This window comes from Archocentrus centrarchus, chromosome 9 (genome assembly GCF_007364275.1).
Source record: "Archocentrus centrarchus isolate MPI-CPG fArcCen1 chromosome 9, fArcCen1, whole genome shotgun sequence".
In the NCBI taxonomy this organism is placed as follows: Eukaryota; Metazoa; Chordata; class Actinopteri; order Cichliformes; family Cichlidae; genus Archocentrus; species Archocentrus centrarchus.
In genome coordinates this window covers 13248009-13264492 of record NC_044354.1, presented here as the reverse complement: position 1 = coordinate 13264492, position 16484 = coordinate 13248009, and the positions used below count along the sequence as shown (strand labels likewise).

General features: G+C 40.8%; 1 protein-coding gene and 1 long non-coding RNA gene across 4 annotated transcripts in view; one reads left to right on the top strand and one right to left on the bottom strand.

Annotated features, from left to right (window-relative positions):
- hip1rb (huntingtin interacting protein 1 related b) overlaps window positions 1–9697 on the bottom strand; it is a 28404-nt gene extending 18707 nt beyond the window's left edge. Inside the window, exon 1 of one of the 3 annotated variants that reach the window (XM_030738106.1) lies at window positions 9275–9697. In XM_030738106.1, the coding sequence (XP_030593966.1) occupies window positions 9275–9355 (81 nt within the window). In that variant the 5' untranslated portion in view covers window positions 9356–9697. Of the gene's footprint in view, window positions 1–2785; window positions 2910–9274 lie in introns of those variants that run through there. The other 2 variants (XM_030738105.1, XM_030738107.1) reach the window with 2 other exon arrangements.
- Window positions 9698–12042: 2345 nt separating this feature from the next.
- LOC115786078 (uncharacterized) lies at window positions 12043–15845 on the top strand. The gene is made up of 3 exons (XR_004020395.1): window positions 12043–12434; window positions 14073–14162; window positions 15703–15845. It is a non-coding gene; the product is annotated as an uncharacterized LOC115786078 (long non-coding RNA).
- The last annotated feature ends 639 nt before the right edge of the window (window positions 15846–16484 follow it).

Below are 16484 nucleotides of genomic sequence, written 5' to 3'. Positions count from 1 at the left end.
ATAACCTGGTGATTCTAAATTGACTGCAGGTGTGAATGTGAGCGTGTCTCAGCCATGCAATAGATTGGCAACCTATTGACTGGTGTCATTTAAGGTCTGTGGGCTACTCTTGCTTATGTTGTTGCTGGTCCATCAGCCAGCTACAGAGAAGAGCGAAGTTATAACATACGAAGAGCTGAAGTGAAAACAACTGATAAAAATAATGTAAAGTTACCACTGCAGCCACTGTCTGTACTTTTCATGCTGTACTTTTCCTGGTGAACTGTGCTGTCCCTCGCTTCCCTGTTCCAGCCTATTAGCATTCAACCAATTAGCATTTGACGAATGCACAGTGTCATCCCTGTCGAGCAACACGAATGACACTGTGCATTGTTGGGGTTTTTGGAGGACTGCAGGAGGAGCACATTTGGTTTGGCGAAAAAAAGTTCTCTATATGCAAATTTTTCTGCAAACAGTCAATTGCAATACCATGAATTAAGCATCGGGAAGTGCCTGAAACTCTGCCAAATCAAACATGTATCCATCTTCTGCTGTAGCCCCTGTGGAAATAAGGTAACTTTATTCACATTAGCCATTTATTATCATTAAGGAAACAGCTAGCACTTATAGCTAATAAAGGATAAAATTACTGTATTAACACTCCTGTCTGCAATACTATAATAGATAGTGTTAATTTAACACGATAACACAATTTACTTGTCTCTAAAAAGAAGTTGAGAAAGTCTAGCATCAAGTAGTCTATAATACCAACTCTATTTGATCAGGAATAAAAACGTGGAGCCGAGTCACCAGAAGCCCAGCACCAACTCAGACACCCTTTTTTGCACTACCTATACACAGAAAAGTTTGTCAAATTAGTCAAAAACTCTGGCTTTTTTTGCTCTATGTCAATCAACTTAAAAAACACTTAATTTTTTTTGCTCCTCTGTATGGAAAACAGTATCGAGTGTTTTCCTGGGTTTCGATATCGAGCTTGAAATCCTAGCATCGTGACAACCCTAGTCCCTATGTCAAATCTGTTGCAGCCTACCACATCTGCACTATTCTAGTGAGCCGGATTTACCACGAGTGTATTACACAAGAGAATAATCCAACACACAGATCAGGCTGTAACGTTCAGTCACACACTCCCTTTTATCACAAGTTACTTCTCCTGATAGAAAAGCTTTTTAAAACATGACCATGTGACCAGTATGTACAGTAGAGGTTTAACGTAAATAAGACCAAGGTTCTTTAGTCTTACTCCAAAACACTGACCCAGAACGTCCACAACGCAAAAACGTTTATGTTTTAAACTGTAATCACATATCAGTGGCAGCTCTGCTTAATCCAACAAAACACCATGAAAGCTTCTTTAACCTGGGGGTCGCCACAACTCTGATCCATGCACACAACCCCCAGAACATACATGGTCACACACAGGAAAGCACAGAGGGGCTACTGTGGGTGAAGACTGAGGTTCAGGGTGAGAGAAGGGTGTAGTGGTTAACAGGAGACCCTCCCTCCCCGGCTACTTCTGACGCAAATTAACTGTGAGTCCCTCGTTTGCAAGGGGCGAGTGAAGGGGCGGTAGTATGGCTGTCTGTGTGACAATGAGGGGCTTGTTAGGAGAGGAAGGCCGTTAGCTGGGGTAGAAGATTGGGTTGGATGGGGTCCGCGCTCTGGCACACAGAGCCTGGCTCAGAGGCCTCAACAGATGGCTGCTGAGCAGCGAGGCTGCAGGGAGACTCTCATAGTACATTCAGAATGGCTAACTGTCAGAAAACAGTGAGAGAGCAAAGAGAGGGAGGAGTGTCAGCTGCAGAACAGTAGGCGGAGGACGACCTCATGCTTTATACAGTTAAAAAAATAAATAAAAGTACACTATACAATTAACTGTCAAAAATAAGTACATCATGACCAGTCTGTCTGAACGGCAGCATTTTCTAAGCTATAACAGGTTGCATGCTCACTCTTTGGAGGACAGCAGTATACACACCTTTGAATGCCTTTGCTCAAGGCCATTAGGAAAAGAACAGGTGCTGGCTCCATGGGGGTCAAATTAACAACCCTTCACTAATTAGTAGGGCTGCAACTAACAGTTGCAGAAGTAATGGAAAAATAATGATTATTTTATCCAAATATTTGCTGCATTACTTGCTGGGCCTGCACAAATCCTAAATATTAATGTCATCAAATTTCAAAATGCACATTTTCCCTTTGAAGAAACAAGAGAAGGTTTGGATTTCTAATGCAGAAAATGCACAGAACGGATTAATAAAATAGCATCTGGTTCATTTCTGCTCATCTACCAATCAACTGCAGCTCTTATTAGTCAGCTTCTCCACCTACCTGCATTTAAATTATTATTTTAGGGTGATTATTTCAGTAAAACTGTGAGAGAACTCCTTGTTTGTAAACCTCTGCTACTACCCACAACACAAGGTCTCACTAGCAAACCTCATATCAGCCTACACCAAACACTGCTACACAGTGATAACATTTCCTTATGCCATGGTCAAGTCAGATGAAATCCAAACTTCCTACTAACGCAGCAATTCAGTCCGTGAGCTCCAAACATGCTGATCCGGTTTCCTGTGAGGCTCTCCAGCAACTCGGTGCTGCATGTGGATTCAGGTGTGGGTAAACCCTCTGACCAGCAGACAGGAAAAGTGAGAGGCAAGGAAAGCCTGGACTAATCCCCCCAAGGCCTGCCATAAGGTCTGCTGCCAGCTATCATTACTATGTACTGCATACCCCAAATACACAGCTTTAATACCTCCAACCTTGACACGCTTGTGCTTACCTGGTCCTCTCTGGTTTTCAGCAGCGTTTCCATGTGCTTGGACATAATGGTTTAAAGGAGTGCGTGAAGTTAATGAAGTCAAGGCATCAACGCGACTCCAGAGCTGCTTCACACTGGTCTTAACGCCCTAAAGCTCGAGCACTTATTGCTGGTCCTTATCAGCTTAATTCAACAGAGTGCTGCTGAGTATCTGGCTGACAAGGTCAAGCGCAGACATGAACACACCGCACCTCTTAGCTGAGGCTATGTCCAGGTAGGAAATTAGCAGACTGGTGTACCAAAAAGTGAAAGCAGGATCAAAAATCAACCAAGGAAATGGAGGAGGAAGGGTTTTCCCAGTGATTTTAAATATTCTTCCTCAGATCAAATGGCCTTTTTTTCACTGTGGTGCTTTATTAACTACTTCCTTTATTGCTTCGCTTGTCTTATAGCTGATTCCTCCTGTGCCCCCTTTCTGAGTTAGCACAGCCTCTCCCACATCAACATAGGCAATAAACCTAGAAACCCCACACTGGACATCGTTTTTGTCCTAACAGAAAGGACAAGACACATACCACTGTGATGACTATTACATATACAACAATAGAATATCCATAAAATGTATGGGAAGTAAAAGAGATGTTATATCCAAAGCACCCTCATAGTCCAAAAACCAAGTGTGGTGTTCATCCTATGTCCAGAAAAGTTATAATTCCTGAGATCTAGTTACTAATTTAGTATAAATTCTTCACAATACACATTAAAGTAGGAACTTAAAGGGGACCTATTATTAGTTTCCTTATTTTCTGTCATATATACACATCACGGTGAAAGCTTAAATATGGCCGGAGTTCCAAATGATGCGGCTGGAAAGGTCGACTTCAATAAATCTTTCATCACATTCCCCTTCAACAAAACAGAACAAACATGACTAGTAACAACTACAAGGCAAACAAAAAGCCAATAAAGTTCATATTTACAGTAGTTGCCTTTTAGAGGACTGGACAAAGTGCATGTATGCAGCCATGTTATTAAAAAAAATTATGAGAGTCTCTATGGACAAACTTAGATTGAATGAACGAAAAGAATTGCTTCACAGATTGAGATCATTGGGTCATGACTCACTTTTACGTATAATTAAATTTTCTTTATTACATTAAAATAACAGATCATATACTGTTTGCTGAGCTGGTCAGCCAGCTCGTGGTTCACATGATGTTTATTAATATGAGTAGCCATGGAACATAAATTTAATGAAACCAGGGCTCAACATTTAGGCGCCAGATCATGTCTGCAGGATTATGGTTACACTGTGTTTGAGATGTTATCTTTGGTATATTGTGAGTGAAAATACAAGAATATGACAGGCACCACAGAGGCTTGTTTTGTAAATAATGTACAGTCAGTATACAGAATGTGCGCATCTGTATCAAAGTTGTTTCTAGTAGTAGTTTTTCCAGCACAGACGAAGACAGCTGGAACTGGAAAAACTCAAACTCTCCTCCACACATCAGTGCAGGTTATTGAAGTGCCTAAACATCCTAACCAAAAAGCTTTTAATTCTCTCTACTCCCACTCAGTAGCTGTATTTGCCCTTTTCTACTCCCATCCCCCCTTCACCCTCTCCCTCTCTCTCTCCCTCATGGGTGCACACTCAGGCAACGGGAGTGAGGGAAAGCAAACAGTGCAGTGTGCACACAAAAACACACAGGACACTGTGTGAGACGGTTCACCTTGGTACCGAGGTCGACATTAAAAGCGGAGACGGCAGGAAAGAGTGAGAGTGGAAGTAAAAAAAAAAAAGCAGCAGAGGAGTTTCAGTCGATGCACTGGATGAATCAGCAGATGCTCTCCCCCTACACACAACAGCCTCTTTAATATAAAAAGATTAAATTAAAAGAACACATTTAACCAACTCTGATGTTTAAAATGTTGCTTAGTCTGTATATATTGTATGTAAATAGCACGCTAGTTGAGTCAGGAGTCCACTTGCTTCCTTATCCCAGCACTTCATTTGCATTTTTGCCCAGTAAACCCATTCAGATGGGCAGGGGTGACACTGCAGCCATAAGTTTACATTACTCATGCTTGAATTTTATTTATCTAACCTTTATTTAACCAGAAAAATATGCCTCTGGAGATTAAAACTCTCTTTTACAAGAGTATCCTGGCCAAGAACAACAGCAGTACAATCAGCAGTGTTACAAAACCTAGAACAAACACACACATGGAAAAACACAAAAATCCACACATTAACTACACTAAAATATAGCTGATAAAAAAATAAAATACCAAAAACAACCAAAACCTATAAAACTCAACAGCAATAAGGCCTGACACATTAAGTAAAAGTCCTTATCTTTTGCCAGAAACAAGGGTAACCATATTCAGGCAAAACATTTACAAGCTTAAGTAACTGCATCCAGGTCATTTAAAAAATAAAAAAAAAATAAATAAATAAAAAAAATCACCTTAAATTTATTACTTCATTTAGTGAGCCCAGTTCCTTAAGTTAGCTGATGGATGTAAGTCAGCAAGTAAGATGGGGTAGACCAAGAATAGCCTTATAAATAAATAAGAACATACCAATGTTTGAGTCTACAAAATAACAAAGCATGCAACATACACTGGGGATGGGTAAAAGCTTTAAGGGTTGTAATAAGTCTAGTGTATGCAAGCATTGTGATAACATGTTTGTATTTCTTGGATGGGTGTTCTGTTAACTGTAATTTCCCCATTGTGGGACTAATGAAGGTATTCATTCATATAAATATCATCACCATAATCCAGCAGAGACATAAAGGTGGAAGCAGCAAGTCTCTTTCTTGCCTCAAAGGACAGAAAGAACTTGATTTTAAAGTAAAAAGCCCATTCTCAATTTAAGTTTTCTCCTCACCAGTTGCTGAATGTGAAGTGTAAGAGAGTCACTGATTATAATTCCTAAGCAGTTATATTGAGATACTAACTGAATCTCAGAGCCCTGGACTGTAGTAATATGTGAATGATATGACCAAAGATTTTTTTATTTATAAAACAAGTAACAGTGGTCCTAGGCCTGAACCCTGGGGCACTCCTTTAGTTACACTTAGCAAGCAGGAAGTGATTTCTTCTACCTGCACACACTAATCTGCCTGATAAATAATTTTGAAACCATCTAACAGATTTTCTTTCTGATGATCCTGCACAGACAAGTATTTGCTTTAAGATTTTAAATTCACTGTGTCAAATGCATTAGCTAGATCCCATTATGTTGAGAACTTGAGCAACATCTATCTTTCGTCTGCAATGTATCTTTTGCAACAATGGAACGGAAACTACTAGTATGACAACAATGCCTAGTTTCGAAAGCAAAACCACACCTGCTTGTTGCCATTTGTAGTAGGTTAGTAAAGATATTTATTTAATGTCTTTTTTTTCTACACTTAAGGAGCCCAGAGGACAGACCCACAGTGGTTTAAGCACCTGAGCTCCACCTCTCTAAACGTGCGTGAAAAGCAAATAAAACACTGACAGTGAAATACACACCCAGCAGAGGGAAAGCTCCACTCAGTTCAGATAACCACATATGGCTGTAGGCCTGACCAGTCAGGCAGCTGTTTGTTTAGTTACTCAGTTTGCTTTGGATCTCATGTATCTGTATACTCCACCTGAAAGTGTAGCACCAGTGTGTCCAAGAATTTAGTCAGTAATACACTGAATACACCCGTGTATGTATGGTGGTGTGTAGCAGTGCAGGCATGTAAGGCGGAGAAACCACAAAGCACCTGTTGTATGAGGAATGAGGCCAGCCTTCATTCCTTCGGTGCACACATTCAAAAGAAACTGGGATATTACTGAATGATACAGTGTAAAAGTTAAGGGTCTGTGTTCATGTTTCAAAAACGAGTTAGAGGTTTAAAAAGAGGGGGGGAGAAAAGTGCGTGTAGTGGAGGAAAAAGTGGCCAAACAGGAAGGACTAGATCAGCTTGCTACCAGGATACCAATGGACTGACTTCAATGCGCAATGGGGAAGGACTTTCAGTTTTTCTGCATTATGTTTAAATAGTCAAATCTGTAAAGCAATTCCAATTAAAACCGCAAGCGGTGATATCGGGCCCTCGCACTCCGCGCGCGTCGACCTGTGGCGCTCGTCGACCCGTGCCGCACTCGGAGGTTTTGTGATCGTGATGGGTCTCTAGAAAGTTGAATTCTTTTATAGGAAAAGGTATCTTTTGCTCTCGGCATAGACGCAATGGAATATTTGGGGGTGTGGTCACGGCTCCAGCATGCAAAATAGGGCATGGGTCTGATTGACTTTTTTGATGGGCTGTTTGTCTAGATGATGTGGAGCCAATTTGGTCTCACTGGGTGAAATGCCCTAGGAGGAGTTCATTCAAATAGCAGGCCTGAAAATGGCAAAAATTGACACTTTCAATTGAAGATGCTGGACTTCCTGTAGGGTTTGGAGTATGGCTCCAAGAGACTTTTTTGTATGTCTTAGGATGTTACATGAGTGTGCAAAATTTCAGAGCTGTAGATAAAATGTAACTCAGGGGCTAGCTAAAAAACATGGTATATTATGATATTTAAAGCTGCCAGTAGGGGGCGCTCTAACGTTTATGGACTTTATGCATATCAATGTGTTCAGGGCAGGAGGCTTATCAAATAGATGAGGATTTTGTAAGGAATGGTGAAAGATATTTCATGTATTTCAGAGCAAAACTAATTCTGTGGACGGTCATACAAATTTTCATTTGCTTCTGTAGGGGGCGCTATTGCGCCTACAGTCTTGAATCTGTAGTTATGGATTCAGCCTGGGTGTGTACATGAGTGATTAAATTTTCAGCCTGATCAGACAAAGCATGTGCGAACAAGTGCACAAACAATTTTGGTGGTGAGGGACAAAAACAAAGGCCAAATTTAATGGCCTGGTGTGACAAGGCCGTTTAATATTTTTTAAAGATTTCCACAATATTTGATGGGCTACTTGTGTAGATGATCTGGAGCCAATTTGGTGTCAGTGGGTGAAATGCCCTAGGACGAGTTCGTTCAAATAGCAGGCGTGGAAATCGCAAAAATTGACACCTTCAATTGAAGATGGCCGACTTCCTGTAGGGTTTGGGGTATGGGTCCAAGAGACTTTTTTGTACGTCTTAGTATGTTACATGAGCCTGTACATTTTCATACATGTAGATAAAACGTAGCTCCGGGGCTACTCAAAAAACATGCTATTTTAAGATATTCCGAGCTGCCACTAGGCGGCGCTCTAACGTTTATGGACTTTATGCATATGAATGTGTTCAGGGCAGGGTGCTTATCACACCACTGAAGTTTGAGCCAGATTGGGCAAGTTGGCTTTGAGTTACAGCCATTTTTGTGTTCATGGCGAATCATCGAACTTTGCCGTCCCATAAGGGTCACGCCCTTTTGTCAAAAAGTCACAGTTTTGAAAACACAGTAAGTCCAACTTCTTAAGGCTTTCCAGGTGAAATTTGAGATGGTTCTGCTAAACCACCTTGGAGCTGGACCTCCAAGTGTAAAATATGACATTTCCTGTTCCCACTAGGTGGCGCTGCGACTGACATTAAATATTGTCATATGTATGTGTTCAGGGGGGCACCCTCATCCTACTGGAGAAGTTTGATGCACATTGGATCATGTAGGTATGAATGAGAGGCAATCAAATTTTCATGGCGAATGATCAAAGTTCAAAGGGGCATAAGGACCCCTCCCCCTTAGCAAAAACTCACCATTTTCGAGATTTAGATTCCCCTGGGGGTGTAGGTTAGACAAACCAAATATGAAGATGATAACGTCTAAAACCTCTGAGTTATTAGAAAAAGTGTGAGGGCTGCAAATCGCCAAATTTGCATAATTAATTCAAAATGGCGGACTTCCTGTTGGGTTTAGGGCATGGCTCCAAGAGGATTTTTTGTGCGCCTGGACATGATATACATGTGTATGAAGTTTCATTCATGTACGTGAAACACAGCGGTGGGGCTCCAGTTTAGGGGGCGCTAGCGAGCCATTTGGGCGCGCCCTTGCCCGAGCCCATTAAAATACTTAAATTTTCACCAGGTGTGACGCATGTGCAAAGTTTCATGAGTTTTTGAATATGATAAAGCCCCCAAAAAGCCAATTCATTTGCCTGAATAATAATAAAAAAAAAAAAAAAAAAAATAATAATAATAATAATAATAATAAACGAAGCAATTACAATAGGGCCTTCGCACAGTTCGTGCTCGGGCCCTAATAAGTCTGTCTACAGACCAAAACAATGACACACACAGAGGGCATCCCTCTTTGGGCCTTTCAGTGTCCATGAAGCTGCGACGCCTTCTGGGCAGTTAATTCACTCGTTAAACATTTAATTTGGGGACTGGGCATGTGCCTTATAGATTTTCGGTCATCCTCTAAAGCACCGCAGGCCTGAAAGAAAAAAAAAGGGGGGGGGGGGGGGGGGGATCCCCCCTCCCCAACCACACAGCGGGAATTAACCCGGCGTTTCCCGGTGTCTTTCTGTATATTTACCTGCTGCTTGTCAAAATGATCTCTCTCCGCTCCGAGTCTGACCTCGGTCCGCTTGGATTTCACCCTTGAGATGCTGCTCATCCTCTAGTTTTGGGTTGGCTTTTTTTTGCTTCTTATGATGACGGCTTTAATAAGAAACAGTCAGTCTGCGCTCTTTACGAAGAAAGAAGAAGAAGAAAAAAAAAAAAACGCAGCAAAACATCCGAATGAAAGCGAAGCGCAGCGGTCTCCTCTTCTAGCTGTGTGCGAGTGTGCCACGGTCATCTCCAAGCTGCGGCTTCATTATGCTGATGCACCGCGGCTGAAGGAGGAAAAGCTAATGCCCGCAAATGCGGTGAGTTTGCCTCGCATTACGTGGACGGATCCTCCCCCAAGGTGGAGAAAATCATCAGCGCGTCCTCTGCCGCCGACATCCTCCTACATGCAGGTCGTTTTTTTCCCCCCCATTCTTCACCTGCAATTACAACACAGGTTTCGCATCAGCTCTTCCCTTAAGATTGCCAAGTTATGCGTTTTTGGCTTTTGTGGTTCTTTAAGAATCTGCCTTGGGACAGTGACGCCATTTCAATGGCATCCAAACTCATGAGGATTATTTCTAAATTATCTTTTAATCCCGGGATTGCATCTGACTTTGAAGCAATCAAGCTGGAATGACATAAACCAGGAAATTAAACTCAGATGAAAATGTGAGGATGTCCTAAAATTCAGAAACGTTTATCTGGAAAAATTTGTTTGTTTTTGTTTAAATATGTGCAGTCACTGTTGTTTATTATTAGGGTTTGTAAGTCCATATGAAAAACTTAACCGGAGTATGTGCCTGCATGACTGACATGACACTTGGAAACATGGACCACCTGTGCGGTTATTTTATATACCTTAAAATCAAAATAGTTCACCAAATCAAAGTAATATAAATTAAAATTTTTAAAAAAGTGCTGGACCCATATAAGCAGAGCAGCTGTGAACCAGCCACTTTATTAGGTGCACCTGTTCATCTCAAATAACTAATCAAGCAATCACATGGAAGCAACTCAGGAGCATGATCTGAAAAAGAGAAAATATCCAGTGGGTGGCAGTTCTCTGGGTGAAAATCCCTTGTTGATGCCAGAAGTCAGAAGAGAATAGCTAGAAGGCTTTGAGGCAAAAGTAACTTAAATAATCACTTGTTATAACCAAGGCATGCAGAACAGCATCTCTGCATGAACAGCACCTCGAACCTTGAAGCAGATGGCTACAGCAGCAGCAGACCACACTGGGTGCCACTCCTGTCAGCTAAGAACAAGAAATTGGCACGACAGTTTGGACTGGCTCACCAAAACTGGACAACAGAAGACTGGAAAAATGTCGCTGGTGCACAACATTCAGATGAGGAATCAGAATTTAATGTAAATATCATGAAAGCATGGATCCTTCCCCTCTTCAGTGGTGGTGTAATGGTTTTAGGGAACATTTTTTTGCCACACGTTGAGCACCTTTCTACCACCTAAGGATCAGTTCCACAGCCTGCCGGAGTATTGTTGCTGACGAGAAAGCTTATCAAGAGATTAAATTAATATATAGCAGAATTGAGTTAAGATTATTGGTGCAGCCCTCCACAACAGGGACAGTTTCTCATGTGGGCCCTTGGGAAAATGAATTGTCCTCCACTGAATTATAGGGTACTGTGTCACATGCCTCTTCTGATTTAACTCCCTGTGGCAGACAGGTATGAGGAAAAACCTGTCACCGTGTCTTCGATCTTTTATCTTTTCACAGTTTCAAAAAATGTTCAGCAACAAATCAGTTCAGATAATCAAAACACACGAAAAAAATCTTAATCAGTTGTACATACAGAAGCATGCATGTTATAGTTTACACTGATTTATGCTGAGCATTTTAAGTCAGGCTTTAAGTTACCAGGGCTGTTTTGCAGTTTTTGTTAGTCCACCAACAAAAAAACCCCAAATAATCTTCATGACTGTATACTGACCCTTCAGTCATTTCTTAGATATATATTTTTAGGATCTGCTTGTCCTCCTCAATGTTGTAAGACTGGAATTTCATGCTCACTCTGTTGGGTGGAGTAACATTAACGATGTCTTATTCCCAGGTATGCACGTGAAGGAAACACAAAGGTTGATGGGACAACAGGAGATGGGAACAAAAGACCGTGTCTGCCCCGCAGGCCTGACTGGCTCTTTCACATTTTTTCTAACCGGTGTCAACTCTGCACACACTGATGGTATTACCAAGCAGAATCTTAACTGAGGAGCTCTAAGTTCGATCCATGGATAACTACCGGGTGACATCTGTGTGAAAAATTTTGAGTGTTGCTCTGTCATTATGACTGATGAGTTATGTTATGTGAACTCAGGTGAAGGTCAGTGGGAACTGTTCCCCCCACTGTCAATAACTGTGCATTTCTCTGTAAAGCGCATTGGTTTTTTTTGTTTTTTTAGAATGTCCTGCACAAAAGAACCTATTAGGAAAGACAAAGTGTTCTTTTATAGAATTCTAAGCAACTGTCCCTCCTACAGCATTTTTCTGACTCAAGGAACAATCATTTAGATGAGGTAGTCACCAAAACTTGTGGTCAGAGGTTTACATACACTCATCACGGGAATGAATCTCATGATAATTTTGGTCTTTTAATAATTTCTTGGAGCTGTTCTTGTTCCAGGGTGGAATGACTGTACAGCCTACATCTTTAAATACTTTGAAAAGTGAACAAGTTTGAATTTATTTAGGATTTTCTCTAATCCACGCAGGGTTAAAAGTGCAGATCAGACACTTTTGGCAGCTGTCAACAAGCTTCTTGCAAAATTCTGTGTCATCTGTGCAAAATTCGGATAATGTTTTGATTCTTAGTTTAGTCACCTGAGTTCTGTTCTGTGTCATGGTGTTTTTATTTAGTTCCTGTCTCCCTGTGGTCCCTCTGTGTGCCTGACTCCCTGATGTTTCTGTCTGGTTTTGTCTCTCTGTTTGTCTGGTTTCTGTGTCAAGTTCAAGTGTCTTAATTTGTAGTCCTAGTCTCTGTATTTAGTCATTTCCTGTTTTACTTTGGCAGTCCGCTTTATCTTGTGCTCTGTATTCCGTTTTGCTTCCTCTGTTTTGTTAATGTGATTCTGTTCAGCTGTTTTCCCTGGTGTGTCAAGTGCCCCTGATTACCTGGTTCGTTTTGGTGAGATTCTGTAATTTGTTCTGCTGCTCTGAGTTCCAGCAATAAAGCTGATGAAAAAGTTAAGTCCTTCCTTGTTCTGAGTCCTGCACTGGGGTCCTCAACCTGCCTGCCACAGTGAAGTCCATGACAGCTTCAATCCCGGGAGGAGACGAATCTCTTTGGGGTTTTACCAGGAAGGGGGATCTGGCATGAAAATCTGCAAAATCAAAACACGTGGAGCTACCCGCTGTGGAGACCCCTTGAAAATAAGGGAGCAACTGAAAGTAGATTTAATTTACCCCATCAAGTAAAATTACATCAGCGTTTTGATCTACTGCTAGCTACATGGCCTTTTTTTTTTTTTTTTTTTTTTTTTTTTACTGTAACCATAGTTTACCTGTAGGTTTCAGAGCAGAAAGCAACAGGATTTAAATAAACATATACCTCTCCATTTAAAAAAGGGTTGGTAATCTCTGCACAACAAACTCATCAAAGTTAACATTTTTACAAAAATATCTGCAATTTGTTTCACTTTCACTCTCCCTCATACATGCAACCCAGAATCATGTGACATGTTCAACTGAAAGAGATGAGAGCAGATATTAGACAAGTATTTTGCCATCAAAGAACCAGAAACTAGTGAGTTGTAATAACTAATAGCTAACTAAGCAGTTTACAAGAAACGTGGGTCAGTCAGGTTAAAACATCTGTATGACAACAGGTGTGGAAATGTTTGTTTGGCAGCCTTATTCACTTCTTATTCAGATGCAGTTGAAAAAAGACTTACTGGCAGACTCAAAGTAAATACATTTGCATGAGGCTGAAAAAAACCCCCAGTGTCTTAGTTTGTGGAAATATAAAACTGCCTTTCTTTATTTTTAATGCCATAATTTGCAGTTTACAACAAATGACTTTGTTCACTGTTTATCACTACACAGACAGTACGATGCAGTTTTTTTTTTACCTGCTCAAAACAGGGCCCCCCGAAACAATAAAAATAGCAAATTTTCGCACATTTTGCTTAATTGAAGAAAAACTGTGCTGTAACTTTTTCCTCAGTTCCTGTGATTATTATTAGTAATAATAATACCTTGAATTTGAATGTAGTTTGATTCAGCTTGACTCACTCTCAGGGTGCCCCCCGGCCCCACCCATTCATTGGTCCTGCTTGCTAATGTTAAAGCCTGTTTCAAAGAAAGCAGCTACAAGCTTGACCAGTGGAGAGGCTCAAAGATAGCCTTGAGAGCACCTCTAAACGCAACTCCCAATAGAAAACTAAAGGCTTAAAAGCAGTATGCAATCAACAAGCCTTTCTATTCCCCCTTAAAAGGAAATTCTGACCAATTAGTTCATTACCAAAACCAATGTGGCAGGTCAAAATCGAAGCCACGTGTCCTAATAAAATTTTCCTTAACATGATTATGCAAATCCTGTCTGTGAGCACTTCACGTCCACGCTGTTGTTCAACTCTGAAAGGTAAGGTGCTCATGTGCTTAAAGCTCAAAACTGGCCCTTTGCCATCATGACCTTATCTAGTCCAACTTGCCTGGTGCCTGATTCATGTCACATGTGTTTACATGCATTTTATCTGTTTTCGGTTCTGCATGAAAAGGGGCCAGCTTTACAAAACATGCCCTTCGTTTCTCTTCCTCATCTTAGATATGCAACAACTGAGGTAGAGCCAGGCCAAACCAGCATAATGCACGCTGCTTCTTCTCTGGAGTCCGAGCAGCACTCACATGTGTTGCTGTAAGTATACAAGGTTAGAAATGCTCACTTACAGTAAAATAACTTGAACAGTAGTGAGCCTCAAGTACCAAGTTACCATTCTGACCCACCAATTAGGTACCATTGACAAAGCTTCTGGATTGCCATGGCAACAGTAAAGATGAGTTGTTCTTTTATTTAAGTGATGTGTTGATATGTAAAAGATACATAGCTACTGGGTCTGACAGTGCCTTGATTATACTTTGCCTGTCTGAGAGTCTGCTAGGATCCATTTGGGTTTGAGTGACACAAATTTCATCAAATAATATAATCAAGCCTTTAAACCTGCTTTTTTTCTTTTTCTTTTTAAATCCCTCAGCCCAAAAAAGCTGATGAGGTATTGTCATTACAACTTAATGCAAATTCATACCATAAATACATCTACTAAAAATCTTGGATGACTTAGTTCTTACCATAATAATGCCAATCAGAGTGATTCTCAGTGGTTTATATTTACTATGATTTTAGCATTTCTTTTCCTGGTTCTTACTTAGCCATTTACTTTTGAATTGATATGGTGACTAAAGTGATAGAGGTTCATATGCACACCATTAAGATCTGCCTGGTGATTGTGTTCTACTTCCAGGGGATTCATGCCACCTAAAGTTTCTACTGCCAGGAGGCTGAGGGGCAGCACTAGCAGCAGGCAGTACTTTTTTTTTTTACCCAAGTGATGAGCAGGGGCCAGCTTCTCTGGTTACAAAATGTCAGACTGTGTAAACGTATAGAGGAACATCACCCTCTCCTTTGCTCTGTAACCTCAGTAAATGCCTTCTTGGTGAGTTTATGGTCTCAGCTGTTACATTGAATATAACACGAGTCAAACAGGAAGATGAAGCATAGTAGGCTGCCTTGTGATTGACAGTCACTACTGTATGAGTGTGCTTTGTTGATCACTTTCAGTTAGATTCATCCCTCACCCTGAATGCTGGAACTCCTGTGTTTTTTAGGTTGTTTCTTTTAACCAAGGCATCAGTATTGTAATATTTTAACCTTACCTCAGTAGTGACTGCCACATGGCAGAAAATTTGTGTGTGTGTGTGTGTGTGTGTGCGTGCTGCTGGGAACATGTAAATAGATGACAACATGGTTTTGTTTTTGACCACAGTTCATGGATATGATTAATGGGTTTTTTGAGGTGAACTGAATGTTGTCCTTTGTGCAAAGCCTCAGTTTATTTAGGATACTCTGGGTATTCTGTTGTGGAAGGAAAGAGAGGGGATAGCATCAGGTTCAAGTTAAACAAATGGAGTGACATCTAGTGATGATGAATTATTATTGCAAGATGAAGTAACGGTTAAATGTCAGCTGTAAAGATCCATATTATCCATTCGGGACCAGTTTAGCTTCTAGAACATTCCAAGCATGATGTAGACCTTACTTACTGTTTATTCCTAACCAACAGCAGTTTTCTGGATTAAATCTAGACTTTGTATCCAAATAAAAGTATTGCATTCTGGTGCAATACAAGACAAACAGGGTTTCAATGTAACTCATTTGTAATTTGTCTGCATGTTCCCAGGTGGTGGTGTTGGTGTATTGCTGGAGCAGTAGTCCAGTGGAACAGCATGAGGAGGTTGTGTCCTGGCTCGAAAACCTGGGGCCAGCTGTGCAGAAAAAGGTTAAAGGATAAAGTTCTGGGGGTTAAACTGTCACAGAACAACTTGGAACACAAGGCGAGCACCCTGCCATTACAACAAATCTGCATCAGATTATCCTAATGAAGTTTACTTCATATGCTGATGTTCACTATTAACATCTTTATGAGCTGTTTTGCTTGTACAGCAGCACATACTATGATCTCCTAATCTGTTGTTCTTTGCTTGTTAATACATTAAAAAATTGATTCATAAAGATTTTTAGGAATTTTTTATTTCCAGCTACTGTTTCTGTCATTCTCTCTCAGGTGGCTAATGCAGGGAAGTCTGTGTTCTTGCTGTACACACTGGTAATTAGATTAAGACAAATACCATGAGCATGAAGATATTCAGACCTCTCAACTCCATGTACGATAAAAGGCAGATCCCAGTTGGCAATAATGGGCAGAGTATCTTGTGAAATATTGCCTACTTCCATACCAGCTGATTATAGGATCAGCTTGGGAGTGGTTGGCGGTTCACTACTGGGCTTCTGGCATCATTATTGTATATGCTGTGCTGATGTTTGAAGGTTGTACGCTGTGAAGGCTCTGGGTGAAAAACAGGATCAGGAGGGTTGGGTGACTTTTGTTGTTTGTGGGTTTTTTTTTTTAATTTTTGGTTTATTTATTTTTATTGTGCAAATGTGTCCAGTCTACATCCACCA